At 53.0% G+C, this 17,403-nt stretch overlaps 1 protein-coding gene and 1 pseudogene across 2 annotated transcripts in view; both read left to right on the forward strand.

The window, feature by feature from the left end:
* NACC2 (NACC family member 2) overlaps positions 1-12,124 on the forward strand; it is a 54,037-nt gene extending 41,913 nt beyond the window's left edge. The window contains exons 3-6 of the mRNA NM_001030681.2: positions 4,222-4,389; positions 6,106-6,211; positions 6,471-6,568; positions 7,643-12,124. Of these exons, the coding sequence (NP_001025852.1) occupies positions 4,222-4,389; positions 6,106-6,211; positions 6,471-6,568; positions 7,643-8,142 (872 nt within the window). The 3' untranslated portion in view covers positions 8,143-12,124. The remainder of the gene's footprint in view (positions 1-4,221; positions 4,390-6,105; positions 6,212-6,470; positions 6,569-7,642) is intronic.
* Positions 10,404-12,124, forward strand: LOC107052222 (annotated as a pseudogene). Its single transcript, XR_005840303.2, has 2 exons — positions 10,404-10,848; positions 10,887-12,124. The product of XR_005840303.2 is annotated as an uncharacterized LOC107052222 (transcript).
* Positions 12,125-17,403: the final 5,279 nt, after the last annotated feature.

The raw sequence follows: 17,403 nt of genomic DNA on the forward strand, positions 1-17,403 counted from the left end.
AAATGTCATCACGTAAATCATCCCCATAGATATTCGATGGGAACCGCTGTGGGAAGGAGCACAGCAGGACCGCCGTGCCCCTACCTGCACTGACAGCCACTCCTCTGCCAGGCCTGCCTGGTGCACTGGAGTCAAGCGGGGAAAAGCACTTGGAGTCCCACTGATAACATTTTATTGCTGTATGGAAACAACCACATCCATGACTCCTCGCAGTGGTGATGCTATTCTGCCGTCAGAAATATCTGTTGAGTGAAGGACCCTCTAAACCTCTCTGCTGTGTCCCCACCGCACTGCCAGGGGATGGGGACAGGCTCTGTGCAGGCACAGGGCTGTGCCAGCAGCCTGCCCTCTGATGCTGGCCTCAAGCTGAGCCGAATTCAGGCTGCTTTCCTCCACACCGGGTTTGTTTTTATTTTGTTTTGTGTTTTCTCACTGTGGAGCACACAGCGAGTAATATGGGCTTGTCCTCAGCGCTGAGCGCTCGGAGCATTATTCTGCAGAGAAACGGGATTATAGCCTTGTGTGCCATGTTTGCCTTTCGCCGTCATGGGGCCAGTGCATAGAGAGCAGCAGAACAAAACCCATCCTGCAGGCTGCCGGGAGCCTGGGGCAGGGCGAATGCTGTGCCGAGCAGCTCTGAGCGATGCTCCGAGGCCTGGGAGCGTCCCTGGGCATCCCAAATGAGGCCTTTGGTGTGTGTGCAGCGGGGCGTCCTGGGGGGGGGAGGCTGTGTTGCTTTCTATGGGAGCTGTTGGGATGGAGCTGTGCCCCACGCAGGGCTGTGCTGCCCTCAATTTCTGCTAAAATCTCTCTTCCGCAGCCGCGCGTTTCGAGGGAGTTTCCTGTTTTAATGAAGCCGGCTCTGGTGTTGGGCTTCCTGGAAAACGGGGCACACAAAAAAAGAGATTAAAAAAAAAATAAAAATAAAACCTAAGCTATTCCATTACGGTCGGGACTTGTCGAGCTAACTGTGTTTTAATTACTCAGGATAAACCGTACCCTCAAAAGGTGCAGAATAATAACACGGTAAGATGGAAGAGAGCGAGCCAGCTAATCCCACTGCTGGCATGGAGCTCCCGCAGCCTCACAAAGGCCGGGGGGAGGGGGCAGCCGCTTCAAACAGATTGCCAGGGTTTCCAGGAGCCCCGTTTGGAAAAACAAAAACAAAGCGGAGGACAGCGCGGCACATCGAGCCCCGGATTTCAGGCAGTTTTTTTTTCCCTCCCTCCCCCTATTTCTGTGCTTTGCCCCCACCCGGCAGTGCTGTGCTGGCCCTGACAGCGGCGTTGCCCAGAGCTCAGCGCTGAGCCCCGAATTCGTGCTGGTTTGCCCACATCCAGCCCTATCCTACGTTCAGAAGCGATGCCCGCAGCCGGGCTGTGAGACGTGCACCGTGACCTTGGCAAAGGGCTTTGCTGGGAAGGAGAGGAGCGGGACGCAGCCCTGCTTAGTGCTGGGAATCTGCAGTGTGGACCTGAGGAAAATCCTTGGGATGCGGGGAAGGAGCTGCAGAGGAGCAGAGGACGGGCGCACACCTGGAGCACCGCGGTGGCAGCGCCTGATTCCACCCATTGCTCCGGATGTGGAGCTGCTGAGGCTCAACGAGGTTCCTAACATCTGATGGGAGAAACGCGCGGCTCGAGGAGACGTTAAACAAAAGCCAAAGTATTTTTATCCCTAATTACAGCGCCGTGGGCCCGCTCTGAAGTGGGCTGCGGCAGGACGTGCAGATGCGCTGCTCTGCGCGCTGCTCCCGGCTCACTGCTTGCAGCTGCGGCGCGCTGATGTCGATGGGAAGCAGTGGGGTTGTGTGAGGTGAGGGTCCGACCCCTCTGCCTGGCACTGCTCTTTTATTTATTGGGGGGGTGGGAGATCTGGATGCAGCAAAGCTGCAGGATGGCAAAAGGCTGGGCTCGGAAGTTATGAAATCCCGCACTGACAGGAGCGCCCGTCATTAAAAATTCATCTAAAATAGCCATTATGGAAGAGTTGTGGTAATTAGCTGAGAGAATAGTTTTCTCTCCTGGCCTCCCATTCCTGACAGTGAGGAAGGAGGGCACGGAGCAGCCCAGGATCTGCAGTGAGCAGCCCCGACCTGCTGCCATGCGCAGCCAGCAGGAGCAGTGGGGCTGGGCAGGGGGATGTCACCTGCGAGGGATCGGGGCATCTTTTAGGACTGTAGGGCAGCCCCTGCCCCTTCGCCGCAGTGTTCCCCCTGGTTTTCCATGGGGGCTGTGGTTGCACACACCCCGTGCCCCGGGTCAGGCATCGCTGCCCTTTTTAGGCATTAAACTCATGGCGGTTTCCCCCCCCCCGGTAAAGCACAGATGTTTAATTTTAGGCTGGCAGATGTTTCACTCCTGGCTGAGGTCTGCAGCGAGGCAAGATAGGGGTATTTATAAAGCGGTAATATTTTTCCTATACTAATTCCAGATTACCTCCCTGTGTAAATAGGTCACAAATCAAATCTCTGCATTCCAGCACGTTGTTATACATGTCCCGTTTGTGCAATGTAAACCAGCACAGGCAGGGCTGTGCCGCTCCGTGGGCTGGGCGTGCTGTGCCAGCTCACCCCGGGGATGCTGCGGTGGGGTGAGCCCGCGGCCCGCAGGATGTAAGCTAATGGGGTAAAGCTGTTTGGAGAGGAACTTCTCAGGAGAGAAGGTGAAAATGATCCGTGCGTTGGCACGCAGCAGATGGAGGTGATTTTGTAGCCGTGGGCTCGTGACTTGTGGCTTCTCATTGCAGCTCTGCGCCCGGGCGCTTCCCACTGCAGTGCTCTCTGCTGCATCCTCACAAGTTGCAGATGCAAAATGAAATCCGTGCCTGGCGTGCAGCTCTCTCTGCTTCCTCTGCAGCGCTTCCTGCTCCCCTGGCCGGGGTGGGATCGGTCCGGGCAGAGCTGCCCCAAACAATGCCCGGCATTGTTGGCGTTGGAAGGAGCTGCTGCCCTCTGAAGATCCACATTAATTAGCAGCGAATACTGTCCTGTTCTTCCGAGCACAGTGGCCAAACAGAGTTGCTTTCTTTGAGAACATGGGAGCAAAGTGTCCCTTGTGCTCTGCATCTTTACATAACTGTTCTGCGCCGTGCCGGCCGTGTGCTGGGAGCAGTCCTGAACCTCCCAGGCCTTATGGGTGGCACTGAGTTTGTGCTCGTGTTGGATCCAGGCTGATCCCAAAAATGAGTTGTGCCTATGTGTAAGGAGGAGTTGGTAGACAGCAAGACAGGTGTGACCCAAGTGTATGAGTGGATTGCCCCAGATTTGTTTTTCAATGGGAAATTAGTGTATGAGCGGTGGTAGAAGGGTGTCTGCCCCCTCTGCTGCAGGGGCCGTCTGCTGCCCTGCTTGCACAAAGACGTGGCCAGGCGCTGCTGCACGGGGACATGGCATGTGCAGAGCAGTGCTAAGGGGTGGCTGGGGTCTACAAAGCCCTTCAGGCACAGGTAGCACAGCAAGCACCAGACCTGCGCCGGACCCCTGCCTGCCAGCTGCTGCTTCAGGGCTGTGTAGGAGCACAGAAAGCTGTGGGTGAATGTTGGCCTTGGACGTGTTTGCTCTGTGCTTGGCCGGCTGTGCGCTGCCCATTAGTTTTGGGGTGCAGCAGAAGTGCAGCAGTCCCTTCTGTTCCTGCCTGCACACTGTGAGCACAGCTGTGCCGTGATGGAGAAAGGTGCAAGCCTGGAAGCAGAAATGTGGTTGTTCTGCTGCTCCTGGTCCCGAATCATGCAGCAAAGTGCTGTGCTGGGATGGTGCAGTGGGTCAGCCCCCTGTGCTGCAGGGCTGCCTGGTGTGCCATTGCCCTCTGAGTGGGTCTGCAGATGGGGCTGTTGTACGTGGAGAGGGTAATGTGACTTCAGGAGTAGAAGCAGTTAGGGTACCAAAGGAGGTATTATGGAATTCGGGTGATCTGTTGCCTGTTTTGGAGCCCACTGTTGGGTCGCCAGCCCACCCCATGGATGCCAGGGGAAGCCATCTCCACATGCACGCCCCATTTGCAGGTGAGGGGCAGCTGTGGAGAGCTGCCTGCCCACACCAAGGAGTCATCTGGAGGCAGGCAGAGCATCGCTGGGTGCAGGAGCCCTCCGTGGCACTGAGCCCCTCTGCGGGCTGCACTGCTCCCATCCAGGGCCTTCCTGGAGAAGCCGCAGTGCCCCCTCCTTGTGACACCGCACCTCCTCCGTGCACTGCATTAATCTTTTTCCCTTTTAATTTTTAAGTTGCACAAGAAAAGCCGGAGCAGATCCCGCTGGAGAACCGCTCCTGTGTCCTCATCCGCCGGGATCTGGTTGCCCTCCCAGCCAGTCTCATCAGCCAGATCGGGTACCGCTGCCACCCAAAGCTCTACTCCGAGGGGGACCCTGGGGAGAAGCTGGAGCTCGTCGCAGGTAATGAGGGGCAGCACCTCTTGGCTTGGGAACTGCTGGAGGCCTCTGCTGCTGTCCTGCCTGAAACGTGTTCTTCCTGTTGTGCTGCTGCAGGAGCAGTGCGTGCCCTTGCTTTGTCTTTCTGGATTATTCATCACCAATCATCTTAAAAAAAAAAAAAAAAAAAAAAAAAGTTCTGAGTTTCCTTTAATTTGCTGATAGAAAAATGTGTCATTAACAGGATTTATTCAATTGAATTAATTTAGCATTTTAATTGAATTCTGCAGCTTGTGTTCTTCCTGATTGGTGTGGGCTGCATGGCAATTGTATTTTGATTTAGATGCACAGATCTTTTTTTTTTTTTTTTTAATAATAATTCATCAGACTAAAAGATTCACAAAGCAACAGAAGTGAAACCGGGAGGAAGAGGAGTGGGTTTTGCTTGGACCTTTCCCCCATCCTTATTTTAGAGTGGTGGGAAACACGCAGTCAGTGCTGGGTGGTGGCCCTGCTGGGTGCAGGACGGAGCCCTTGAGCTGCTGCCATGGGTCTGTGTTGCAGAACTGATGCACGGCTGCAGTGCCCAGACCTGATTCCAGCCCCACACGCCACGGGCTGCTGCACTTTCCTTGTGCTGCCGCGCCCCGTGACACAGCTGCTTCCCCCCACCGGGTCACTGCATGTGGGTGAAGTGACCTATGCAGTGTCCCTGCTGGAGGACGTGGCAGCCCCACTCTGCGCTCCTTCATCTGCGCCCAATTGTCTGTGGGTCGGAGCAGGATTGTGCTGTGCTTTGCAGAAGGGCTGCTGGTGGCTGGGCAGGTCTGTGCTGGCAGGCAGGAGCCGTAGTTTCACGGGATCAGGAATATTCATTTTGTGCCCATTTACATTTTGGGTGAGACTCCTTCCAAACACAGAGCGGTGCGGGTTATTTCTGCAGTGCGAGCTGCATGCTGGCTGGGGGCACCTCGGCTTCATTTACATTTTTCCATCTGGAAAAAGAGATGAATGTTTGTACCCAGCAGCAGCTGCCTGGGCTGTTTTCCCTCCGCCGAAGCGGAGCTGCCCGTGGCAGCACTCAGCATTCCCTCTGCCGGTTCATGCCGTGCCATCGCACTGCAGCCCATTGCCACCCTGCATCCTTCAGCACGCGCCTCTGGGAACCCCCCCCGAGCATTTCCCTTTGTCTCAGGTTTTCCTGCCACCGTGGATTGTGCAAACTTCAGCAGCTCTGTCTGCACGGCCTTAAGCTGGCCTTGCGACGGCGGCAGTAAATCCGATGGGCGGACGCAGTGTGTGGAGCTGCTGTGACATCCAGAGCAGCACTCACCCATTGCCAGCTGCTATTGTCCATGAAATCTGGGCTCTGGGCACTGCCCTGCAAACCTAGCAGGGATTCTGTTTCTTCAGCAGGTGTTTGTATATCTTGAGAGCAAAGGCTGTCCTTCTTTCTGTGCTGGATGGGGATTTTGCTCTCATTTTAGTTATGTTCTCCACTCTTTCACTCGAGAAAAGAAAAAGCCAATCACTTTGGGCTTTTCTTCCTTCAGAGAGAACAAACAGTCCGGTTGTATATTCAGTACCACGTGTTCTGTGTGTCTTTGCAGGGGGAAGAAATAAAATCCTCTTGTTTGGCTCCCGCAGACCCTCCTGCACGGACCGCCCATTGCCGGGCTCTTGCCCTGCCCTGCAGTGCAGCACAGCCCATCCTCACCCTCAGCTCTCCCTCTCTTCCAGGCTCAGGTGTTTACATCACACGGGGGCAGCTGATGAATTGCCACTTATGTGCCGGTGTCAAACACAAAGTGCTCCTCAGACGTCTCCTGGCCACGTTCTTTGATCGGTACGTCCCGCTCCCCGAGGGACCCCACCTGTTTGCTGGTGTTCCGAGTGTGCTGGCGGATGATGTGTGATTGTGTCGCCCTCTGGGCCTGCCACGCTTCTGTGCCATTCCCCAGCAATGCCTGAACCTGAACATCAGGCTTTCCAATTCCTTGCCTTAAAACCTCCGAGCTCGGTGTCCCTCCCTGCGCTGAAGGCACTGTGCGTCCCGGTGGGCTGCGGGTGCCCGGTGTGAAGGTGTTGCTTTTCCTCTCCTGCAGGAACACCCTTGCCAACAGCTGCGGTACCGGAATCCGCTCCTCCACGAGCGACCCCAGCAGGAAGCCTCTGGACAGCAGAGTCCTGAACGCCGTGAAACGTAAGGAGAGGGGTTTGCTGCTGCTGGGGTGGAAGTGCATGCAGAGAGCAAAGCCAGAACCTGAGCAGGGAAGGCCGTCTCTGTTGCGCTATAGGGGGAAACGTTATGGTGAAATTGGGTGACTGGGAAATTTTTTTTTATAATTTTATAAATTTTTATAATTTATTATAAAAATTTTATAATGTCAGTTTTTTGGTCTGAATTTAATTTTTTGTTTGGCAGCATCTTAATAGGAAGCGTCATCGCTACTTGACTGTTCCGCTGTGTTTTAAAACGTCAATTTCGCAGTTAATTATGGGGTGCTCTATGAAGGAAATCAAACTGATGGCTTTTGGCAGCACTGAGTGCTGGATACTGCTGGACCGGGTCTCGGTGCCCTGGCTTTCGTGCCCTGGGCTGTCTGAGGCCGAGGCCCGGAGGTTTCGGCTGCTGCCCCTCAGCGGGGAGCTGCCTTCTGCACTGCGCAGCCCATCCTGCCTGCGTTTGGTGTATGGTGGAGAGGAAGGGTTCTGTCACCACGCTGGAGTCTGCATGGCAGATCTGGCTGTAAATATCACACTGAGCTCTGCAGAGAGGAATGGAGCCGCGAATGTTCAGTACACAGAGACAGAGGCACTGCAGGGGCTGCTGCCTGGGTGCGGTGCTCCCACAGCTCTGGCCGGGCAGGCAGTGCCCCAGCTGAGCTTTGCTGTTGTGTATCAGGGCACTGGATGATTTTTCAGACGTTTCACGGGGAAATATCCAGTGCTTGAGCTATAGTTGGTCATTATTCATCATAGGTTTTGCTCCGTAACATCAGAGCTGTTGGTGGATCCATTGGTGGATGCCTCCCCGGCTGGCGGCTGGGCCTGGTGGTTGGGAGCCCACTACCCCAGGGCTCCATCCCTCTCCAGCCCCCTCCTCCAGGCCCCTCCCATGCCCCCCATCTGCCTATCCCTCGGGCTGAGGAGCGCTGTTCTCGGTGTGGCAGGGAGCTCTGACACCCATCCAAGCGCTGGGCTGCAATGGACCCTGCACTGGGGCCTGGTGCTGCTGCCCGCCCGCTCTCAGCGCTGTGTATCCCTGTCTTTGCAGTGTATTGTCAGAATTTTGCCCCAAGCTTTAAGGAAAGCGAGATGAATGTCATAGCAGCTGATATGTGCACCAACGCCCGCCGGGTCCGCAAGCGTTGGCTCCCGAAGATCAAATCCATGCTGCCTGAGGGGATGGAGATGTACCGCACCGTGATGGGCTCCACCACAAACAGCGTCCCTCTGGATCCCGAATTCCAGCCCAGCTCCGCTCAGGTCTTTGAGCAGCAAATCTATGCAGAAAGGAGGAGCGATTCAGGAACTATAGTAGCATTGAGAACTAACACAGTGAGCGTCGATCTGAGCAATGGATCCAGCCAGTCCTTCGAACAGAGCGAGGATGCCGAGGGCGCCGGCTCTGTCATACAGGAGGCTGCTGCCACGGATGCCATGGCATCGGATACCCAAAGCACTCCCCAACCTTTTGAACAGGGCTCGGGCCCCTCCAGCCGGCCCGAAACTCCGGTGAGAAGACAGGATGGCACTTACGGAGGGACTTTATAGAGAGAGCAAACGTTTTGTGACCTATAAGGGATCTGTAATACTAAAGCTGCTTGCATGCATTACTAATACAAAACAAAAATGTGATCAAGCCACTTACCTACTGAACTGCTACTGTTGCCTGAAAAAAATGTGATTTTTATTCTGCTTGTATTTAAAATTTATGAAGGAAATAATCGCATTCGTTATACTGTAAACGATAGGTCTGTGGCGACCTACTTAAAAAAAGAGAAAACTATTGGGCTCCTTTTTTTGATATTCCTGAGGTTAGTCCATGCGATTGTAGCTTTTTTTTTCTTTTTTTTTCTTTTTTCTTTTTCTTTTTCTTTTTTCCTTTTCTTTTTTTTTTTTTTTTTAAGAAGGGGAGGAGAAAAGCTCGACACCCCCCCCATCACCACCCATCCATTCCTCAGCTCAGAAGTAAAGCCATCGCTCACCTGGTCCTCGGCAGCGAGTTGTGCGTCGTGGAGCGCTGGGGTTGTGGGCTGCTGGGGTGCGTGGCGCAGGGTGGGGGAAGCTGCTCCATGCTTCTGTTGGTGGAAGGTCAGGGGGATGCAGGATGTGTGATGAGGGATGCAGGACGTGGCTGTTCCTTTTAGTGCCCCTCTCGGTGCCCCTGGGCGCTGGGTTGGTTCCTCTCCCCCTCCTGCTCTGAGCTGCTCCGCTGCGTTGGGTTCTCCTTGCCCCTGCGCCCGCTCCCTACGGCTGAAGTGGGTTGGGTGCACGAAGGCTGTTTTATTTTTTGTTCTTTTTTTTTCCTTTTTTTAAAGCAAAGAGCTTTGTGGCCCTCTTTGGGCTTTGGCTCATCCTGCTGGGAAGCCCTCACACCCGGCTGCCCATCTCAGGCTGCTGTCCCCGGGCACAGCAGTGGAGCTGCCGTGGGTTCGGCTCAGCAGGAGGCGGTCAGCTCAGGGCAGGGGATGGATGTGTGCAGTGCTGGGGGTGGGGCAGCCCTGGCATTGCTGAGGATGGCTGCTTTTGCTTTTGTTTTTAATTTTTACTGTGACAGAAGGGCCTGCGTTAAGGTACTTAGGGTGTGTTCTGCAACAGGTCCGGGTCTCTGGATGAGTGCACCACAGGCGGTCCCTTTGGGCTCCCAGGGCCCTTTCTTTCTTTCCCATTTTGGTTCCTGAATCCAGGCAGCGCTTTGCTCAGGGTTTCTTTCCGTCTCTGTGTTGAAATTCGGGAAGGGGAGGGGCGAGAGGCTGACCCAGCCTTTGGCCACGCGTTTTGTTTTCTTTGATACTTGAAGCTGTTTTTTGGCACCGTGATATGAAGCTGTCCGGCGCTTGGCGCGTTCTGCTGTTCTTTGCCCTGAGACCAAGAAACGCCGGGCTCCTCCCTGCCCCCCACACTGGACAGCACACGGGGCAGCCCCTGCCCCAGCCCCAGTGGCGATGGCTGTGACATGGGGGGCACAGGACTGCCACTGCCCCGGCCCCATTTGCACTTTACCCACATCCACCAACACCCGCTCCTCCCGCCGCATGGTGCTGCCCCAGCCCAGCACGGCGCTGTGATTCGGGCTTCCCTTCCCACCCTCCCCATGGAGCTGAGGGTCCCACAGCCCAGGGGTGCCCCGCTGACCTCCGAGGTCCCCCCCAGCGATGCTGGCTGCCCAGTGAGGGGCTGAGCATCCCCGCTCTGCACCTGTGGGGAGCACTGCGGGGCGTCCTCCTCCTCACCCCTTTGGATGGGGCTGCGTGGGCTCCCTGCTGGCGTGAGGGGCCCCGAGCAAAGCGCTCCCAGACAGCACCAGGGACAGCAGCAGCAGTACTTGAATGGCTTAGGGCAGAGAGTCTGAAGAGAGTCGAGTTGCACAGTGAAAATATATATTTTTATACCTAGCACAACTTCCTGTATATTTTTGGGGTTCTTTCTTTCCTTTTCTTTTATTGTTTTTTCCTTTTTTTTTTTTTTTTTGGTTCTTCTTCTTTCATTTGGATTCGTTTTATTACTTCTTATTACTAGGAAGGCAAACTTCTAAAATGTGAAGGGCGTTGGGTTTCTCCTTATCTGGTAGATGAGGGCAAGCATTTTGCACTAATGTTTCCTGTGTGTGGAGGATTAATGATATGTTTGAAGATGTTATATGGATAATGATTGTATTCTTCCGACAAACACAACCAAGTTACCCCTTTGAAATACTGAATGTAACGCGAGAACAGAGCAGTCCATCGATTGTATGCGGCTTTCCTGAGTGCCTTAGAATTTTTTGATCTTTTTTGTTCCTTCTTCTTCTTTTTCTTTTTCTTTTTTCCCAAGGAAAACAGATGGAGAGAATCAGATCATAACCAACTCCTTCCTCCTCTTTGTTTACGACACTATTTTAAATTATAGAATTCGGGGCTGCTTTATAATGTGAATAGGAAACTGCATTCATCTAGGTCTGATAGTGTAAAATCAGAGCATCAGTATTTATGGTATGTCTGCACCTTTATTCCTATGCTTGACTATTAGCAATATTACATGTATATTATATATCTAAAGTTATACCAAGCACCTTTAAAGAAATCAGAGCGCGTGCTCCGTGCAGTCCCCATATCCCCATACCCACATCCTTACATCCCCATACCCCTGCATCCCTATATCCTGACATCCCTACATCCCTATATCACCACATCCCTACACCCCTATATTGCCATACCTCCACCTCCCTGTATCCTCATATCCCCACATCTCCATATCTCCATATCCCCGCATCCCCACATCCCCATATCTCCTTATCCCCACACCCCATTTCCCAGCTCCCAGCAGAGGAGGGCTGTAGGACCCTCCTCCTCCCATCCGTGTCCCAGCAGCATTGGGTTGCCATGCCCATCTTGCTGTGGGGCGCACGTGGGCTGGTGGCCACACGGAGCCACCGGAGCAGGGACTGATGCCTTTCCCGGTCGTTTTCCTGCTAAGCTTTTGTTGGGATTGCTTATATTTACAGAAATAACTTGCTGTGAGCGGAGAAGGGTGTATGGCCCATTAACCAACCGAAAACCCAGAGCCTCCGCCGGCTGTAAATCCTGAACACAGCGCGGAGAGCTCACGGCCGTCTGGGGCTCCAACTGCTGTTTCGAAGTGTTCCTGCTGTATAGATGTGTCACGTTGTCAGCCCAGGGCTCGGGGCTGCCCCAAAGCCGGGGCTGTCGGAGCTCCGCGCACCGAGCGGGCACTGCCATGAGTTTCTTCCACTGTTATAGAAGCGTTTTGCACACGACGGTTGGTTTTTATGTTTAAAAAAAAAAAAAAAAAGAAAGAAAGAAAGAAAAAGAAATAATAATAAAAAATAATAATAAAAAAATAATAAATATATATATATATTAAAAAAAAACAAAAAACAAAAACAAAAACAAAAGCCAAACCTCGCAATACTATTTTTAGCAGACAGAATAAATAAGCGAACAAATACGGAATTAAAGGAACGAATAACCGGGTGGAAAAACGACCCCGTCGGGGAGGTTCTGAGCCGTCCTTCGGGGCGGAGGGCGTCGGGTTGGGACGGAGCTTTGAGCCTTCGGGTGCTTTGGGGGAAGGCAAAGCGAAGGGCTGAGCGGTGCCGTTGTGTGGGAGCGGCTCCGGCGCTGTGCGCAGTACTGTGACTCCACGACTGTTATCCCTCTGTGTGCTGTAGGAGCGCCCCGCAGCACCTCTGGGCTCTGCATCTCAGCCACGGACGATGCTCGCTTCGTTTTGTTTTTTACTTTGATCGCGCATTATTCACTGGTATTTATGTGCTCTTTACTCTGTGTAGTTATGACTGTTATTTTGTAGCCACGGCTGATGCCATATAGAGGTAACTAAAACGAGAAATAAAAGGTTAAGGACACCCCCACCCCACCCCCCCGCCCCCCCCCATTGGAACTGTGCTCACAGCTGTTTTCAGACGACGGAAAATCCATTTAGGAGGAACGAATTCGCGGCCGGTGCGGCCATTCATTGTACGACGCTTTGTAAAGTTCACATTTACAGAATAATAAAGGAGATGATGATTGCAGCCCTGCGCGGCTCCGCGTGCGTCTGTGCCACGGCCCGGCCCGGCGCTGCTGCTGGGAGGGACACCGAACCGAACCGAACCGACCGCGAGGCCACGGCTGGGCGTCCCACCTCGGCCTCGCCGCTTCTTTCCCCCTTTTTTTCCCCCTTTCCCCCCCCTTTTTTTTTGCTTTTTACCCCCTTTTTTCTCTTTTTCCCCACATTTTCCTTTTCCCCCTTCTTTCCCCCTTTTCCCTTATTTCCCCTTTCCCCCCCTCCACCCCCCTTTCCCCCTTTCTTCCCTGTTCCCCCTTTTCCCTTTTTTACTTCTTTTCCTTTTATTCCCTCTTTTTTCTTCCTTTTTCCTTCCCTTTTATCCCCTCCTTTCCCCCCTTTTCCTTTTTTCACCTTTTTTTTCCCTCTTTTCCCATTTTTTCCCTTTTCCCCCTTTGTTCCTCCTTCCCCCCCCCCTTTTCCTCTTTTTTATTCTCCTTATTCCCCTTTTTCTTCCTTTTTCCTCTTTTTTCCCCTTCTCCCCCCTTTTTCCCATTCCCCCTTTTTGCTTTTTTCCATTTTTCCCCTTTTCCCTTTTTTTTCCTTCTTTTCCACCTCTATCCCTTCCCCCCCCCTTTTTCCCCTTTTCCCATTTTTCCCCTTTATTCCCCCTTTTTTTTTCATTTTCACCCTTTTTCAACCTCTTCCCCCTTACTCTCCTTATTCCCGTTTTCCTCCTTTTCCTCCCCTTTCCCCCATTTTTCCTCCTTTTTTCCCCTTTCCCCCCTTTTCCCCTCCCCCCCTTTTTCCTCCTTTTTGCCCTCCCTCCCCCATTTTTTTCCCCTTTTCTTCTCCCCATTTCCCCGTTGTTTTCCCCAACCCCACTGTCCACACATCTGCACAGAACCCACTGGGAGGGCAGCACAGAACACGGGGCCCGCACAGCACACAGCACAGCATTACATAAACCATTCCCAACTGATTTATTCTAAATGAGTTGTTATCATCAGAATTTTCCTTACGAGCGGCTTTTCTTGCAAACGTCAGTACTTCAGGAAAAAAAAAAACCCACCCAACCATCATACGACCGCTCCAATATTTCAAACTGATTACTTATAAACACCATTTCTAAAATTAGGTCTTTGGTGTGCAGCATTGTCAGAGTGGGTGTATTATGATCTGCAGAGAGTATAAAAAGATAAATGAGTTATTTAACCAAGCAAACGGCATTGCTGCAGGAATGTGCAGAGAGAAGCGTGCAGGGAAGGGGAGCGGCTCGCAGGCGCCGTGTGCCCACTGTGCCCGGTGCTGCTGTGCTGCTGTGCTGCTGTTGGCGCATGGAGTGCCCACGGCTCTGCAGGTGGGACTGCAGCAGTGCCCCCGGCGCTGCCCTGACCTCCTCCTGCACAGAGCAAACCAGGGGGAGCTGCTTTATGGCTGCGCTCCCCTCTGGATTGCAGACTTTGGCTGCCTTGGGGCCCTTTGTAGATAAGTGCTTGTCTTTTGCAGCGCTGCACTGCATCGGCTGCATCGGCCGATTGCGAACAGCATTGCTCATTGCACACGTTATTGGGTGGTGCAGATGGCACTGACCATTGCAAACGGCGTTGGTCGTTGCAAATGTTATTGGTCACTGCAAATGGCATTGGCTACTGCAAGCAGTGTCGGTCATCACAAATGTTATTGGTCACTGCAAGTGCTATTGATCACTGCAAACAGCATTGGTCATTGCAAACAGCGTTGGGTCAGTGCAAATGGCGTTGACTATTGCAACTGGCATTGGTCATTGCAAACAGCGTTGGCTGTTACCGTTGCTGCCCTTGGCACCGCAGAAGGAGCGAGGCAGAGCTGCACCCAGCAGAGCACAGCCCCGCAGCAATAAACCTGGCAGAGGAGAAGTCCTGATTTATCAGCATTGCAGCACAACGTAAGTACCACGCAAAGCTGACAGCAGCACCCACCCCGAGAAGCACAGCGGGGTGAGCCGGCCCTGGGAACACCCTGCCTGCCTGTGGGGTGCAGGGATTTCCCTCCCACCCTGCCCAGCTGTGAAAGCACAGGGAAATGCTGGATGTGGCCCCATCCCTGAGCTGCTGCCCGGGGCACGGGGGGTGCACAGTGCTGGGGCTGGGGCTGCCCCACTGCCTCTCTGCAGCCCCGCGTGTGAGTGAAGGGTGAGATTTATGTCAGAGAGGAGCAGTGAGCAGCAGCCATAAATCACAGCCGTGAGCGCTCCGTGCACCGGCGGCTGAGGAACACTTCACGGCTTTTCTTATTTATATGCATCTTTTGCACTGAGCCATTTTATAATAGACTGTGGAGCAGCACTCCAGCACCGACGACGGCTGATATATATCGTGCAGGACAGAAAATACAAATAAAGGGTGAAGGGTGGGAGCTGCATCATTCAGCGCACTGTGCTGCTCGCAGCACTGCCTCCCCTCGCCTGCCCGGCCCTCGGCTACACTGCCTCTGTGCTGTCCCTGCTGGGTGGCTCTGGAGCCCACAGTGATGCCACCACGGTGATGCCCGGGCTGTGCGGGTGGCTGCGGTGGGGTGAGCCATGGATGGGCACTGCTGGGCTGCACCAGGATTGGGACAGCGAGGCGCAGTAAGAGGGTCTGGTAATGAAGTTGCTGGCAGCTGTTGGGTAATTATGGAGTGGCTGCTGCCCCCCGTCCCGTGATGGGCTGCAGTGGGGCTGTGGGGTGAGCTGTCCCCATAACATAAGGGCAGAAGTTACCAGTAGGGAAGGAGCGCTGAGCCACGGAGTAGGAGGAGAGAGAAACCCGGAGGGGCTGTAATCTCACGCATTGGCCCCGGCTGAAGTTACAGGACATAAATTACAGTGCTTAAAAGCTTCTATAATTTCCCTTCTATTTGATTCGCCATAAAGCACCGCGATGCCCTCTGCATCCCACCGCCTCATTATACGTTCGTACCAAGACACAGCTTACGCTTAAAATAACATTACTGGAAGGGAGATGGACAAGAGAATTCATTTGAATGGAAATCGATTTGATTAGAAAAGTAAATTACCCCGACGATACGAGCAGCATATTGCCGTGCTGGAGAATAACAATAATACAGATCTGTGGCAGCACAGAGCTGGAAGTGTTATCCATGACATTGGGTCTGCATGGCACGCGGGCAGCCCCAGCCGTGGGCATGGCTGTGTCACATCCTTCCGTCCCCACAGGGCGCACAGGTGGGGATGTGGCACATTGGGACTGAGCCCATCCGTGGGGCGAAGGTTCCCCATCCCAATGGCAGCTGCTGAGCACCAGCATGGCCGAGCTGCATGTCGCTGCACGGGGTTATTTTATAAATAATCAATTGGTATTTAATTCCCATGCGATAACTGTCTTATTAAATCTAAATTTAATGTGTATTTGGGAAACCCTAATTTAAAGTGTTACTGCATGCGCCATCTGGCGTGCTCTCTAAATACAAATGCAATAACATAATTCAGAATTACATCATAAAAGTAAGTTATAAGAGATTAAAATGCACAACTCTGTTCTTCAGTCAAGGCGGCTTTTATGCTTTTTCCCCCGATTTAGAAACAAATCACAGCCGAAGCATCCCTGCCCCACAAATGATGCTCTGCTGGGATTTCGGGCTGCAGACGCCTGCGCTGTGGGGGGAGCGGTGCTTTGGGGGCGCAGAGCCACACACCCCACCAACCCAGGGCTGCCTAAGCCCGGTCTGGTAGAGGCCATGCTTGGGTGCATCAATGGGCCTCCATCCCGGCGGTAAATCTAATACCTTTGCAGAAAAACCACCCTATTTTCTCTCTATGTTGAATGAAACATGAGATTCCTTAATAGAGAGGGAAATTAAAATCTAGTTTTATTGCAGTTCCTGTAACTGGTATCTAAGCTATTAATAATCAATCCATTCTTGCTTAAAAGCCAACATTTATCACGCCAGCTAAGATGAGCTGACGGGCACTGGGGGGAAAGTACAATTGACTGCAATTACACTTTGAAAAATGTTATCTGTGCCACTGACCACTGGGGATAAATGATGAGATTTCATTTGTTTCTTCAAGCTCGAGCTTCTTCTTCCCAACTTCTTCCTTTTATTGCTGTTTCTTCCCTCTGGCCGCAGATTGGCCGGGCGAGGAGGCGCTGAGTGCCTGCAGTGTGCGTGGTGGGGGCAGAGTGGAAGGGGTGTGGGCAGCCCAGGGGGACCCTGCTTACACCAATGGCCATGCGTCATCCCACTGGCTGTGGGGCACATGGGGACACCACTCCTTGCATGTCCCTATGGGTTTTGCACATGGAGTCACCACTCCTTGCACGTCCCTATGGGGTATTGCACATGGAGTCACCACTCCTTGCATGTCCCTGTGGGACACTGAACACAGGGACACCATTCCATTCTTCTCCCATGGGATTTATTGGTTTTCTCTTTGTGTTCTACAATGGGGAGGAAGGGCCCAGTGGAGGAATTATTTTGCCTGGTTTGCTGGGATGTGGGACCCATCCGACCATCATCTCCTGCAGCAGTGTTGCACTCCTCGTGATAATTCTCCAGACTCCAAACTTTTCAAATGAGTTTTTGCAATTTAAAATTAATAATTGTTCTGTCTAGAACAGGGATAATTAAATGCCTGTTCATCCTCATTATTGTCAGCCTTGTGATTTGTTGTTTTCTCTGTAATAAAATTAAGCGGTTTAACTAATGGGTGCCAAAACTTGATCATTAAAGCTGAGCAAATAATTTGCAGCAAACAATTCACCCTCTGGGCCTGGTGGGGCTCAGGGCTTTCACCGGGGCCATTCCTGAAGCTTTCTAAGAAAAAAGGGCTCCCAAAGCAGGGCGGGTTGTGCACGAGCACACGGTCATGAGGGATGGAACCACAATTAGGAACAGGTTCTGCTCCGTAAGAGCAATGGTGCACCAGCATGGGCTGCCCAACCCCAGGGGTGTTCCAGTGCTGTGGCACTGGAGGATGTGTTGGTGGGGTGGTTGTAGGAGGGCCTGAGGATCTCAGAGGGCTTTTCCAGCCTGGAAGGCTCTGTGATTGCATGATTCTATGATTCCATCCTGGCTGCCCATCGGTAGAACCCAAAGACTACGCATGGTGAGCCCACTGCCTGCGATGGGGAGAGAGAGATGCCATCTCCGACCAAGAATGGACCTCAGAATGACTGCTATTGGCAAGGCTCCATTCTGCCAGCAGCTCAAGGGGCGTTCAGAGGCACTGCAATTAATGATGAAGGTTATGCTGCCTGCTACAACACAAGAGGCCAGGGATGAGGCAGCGACACGAGGTGCAGCACAGTTTGTCGCTGCCCC

The sequence above is a fragment of the Gallus gallus genome, chromosome 17, assembly GCF_016699485.2.
Source record: "Gallus gallus isolate bGalGal1 chromosome 17, bGalGal1.mat.broiler.GRCg7b, whole genome shotgun sequence".
Taxonomy (NCBI): Eukaryota; Metazoa; Chordata; class Aves; order Galliformes; family Phasianidae; genus Gallus; species Gallus gallus.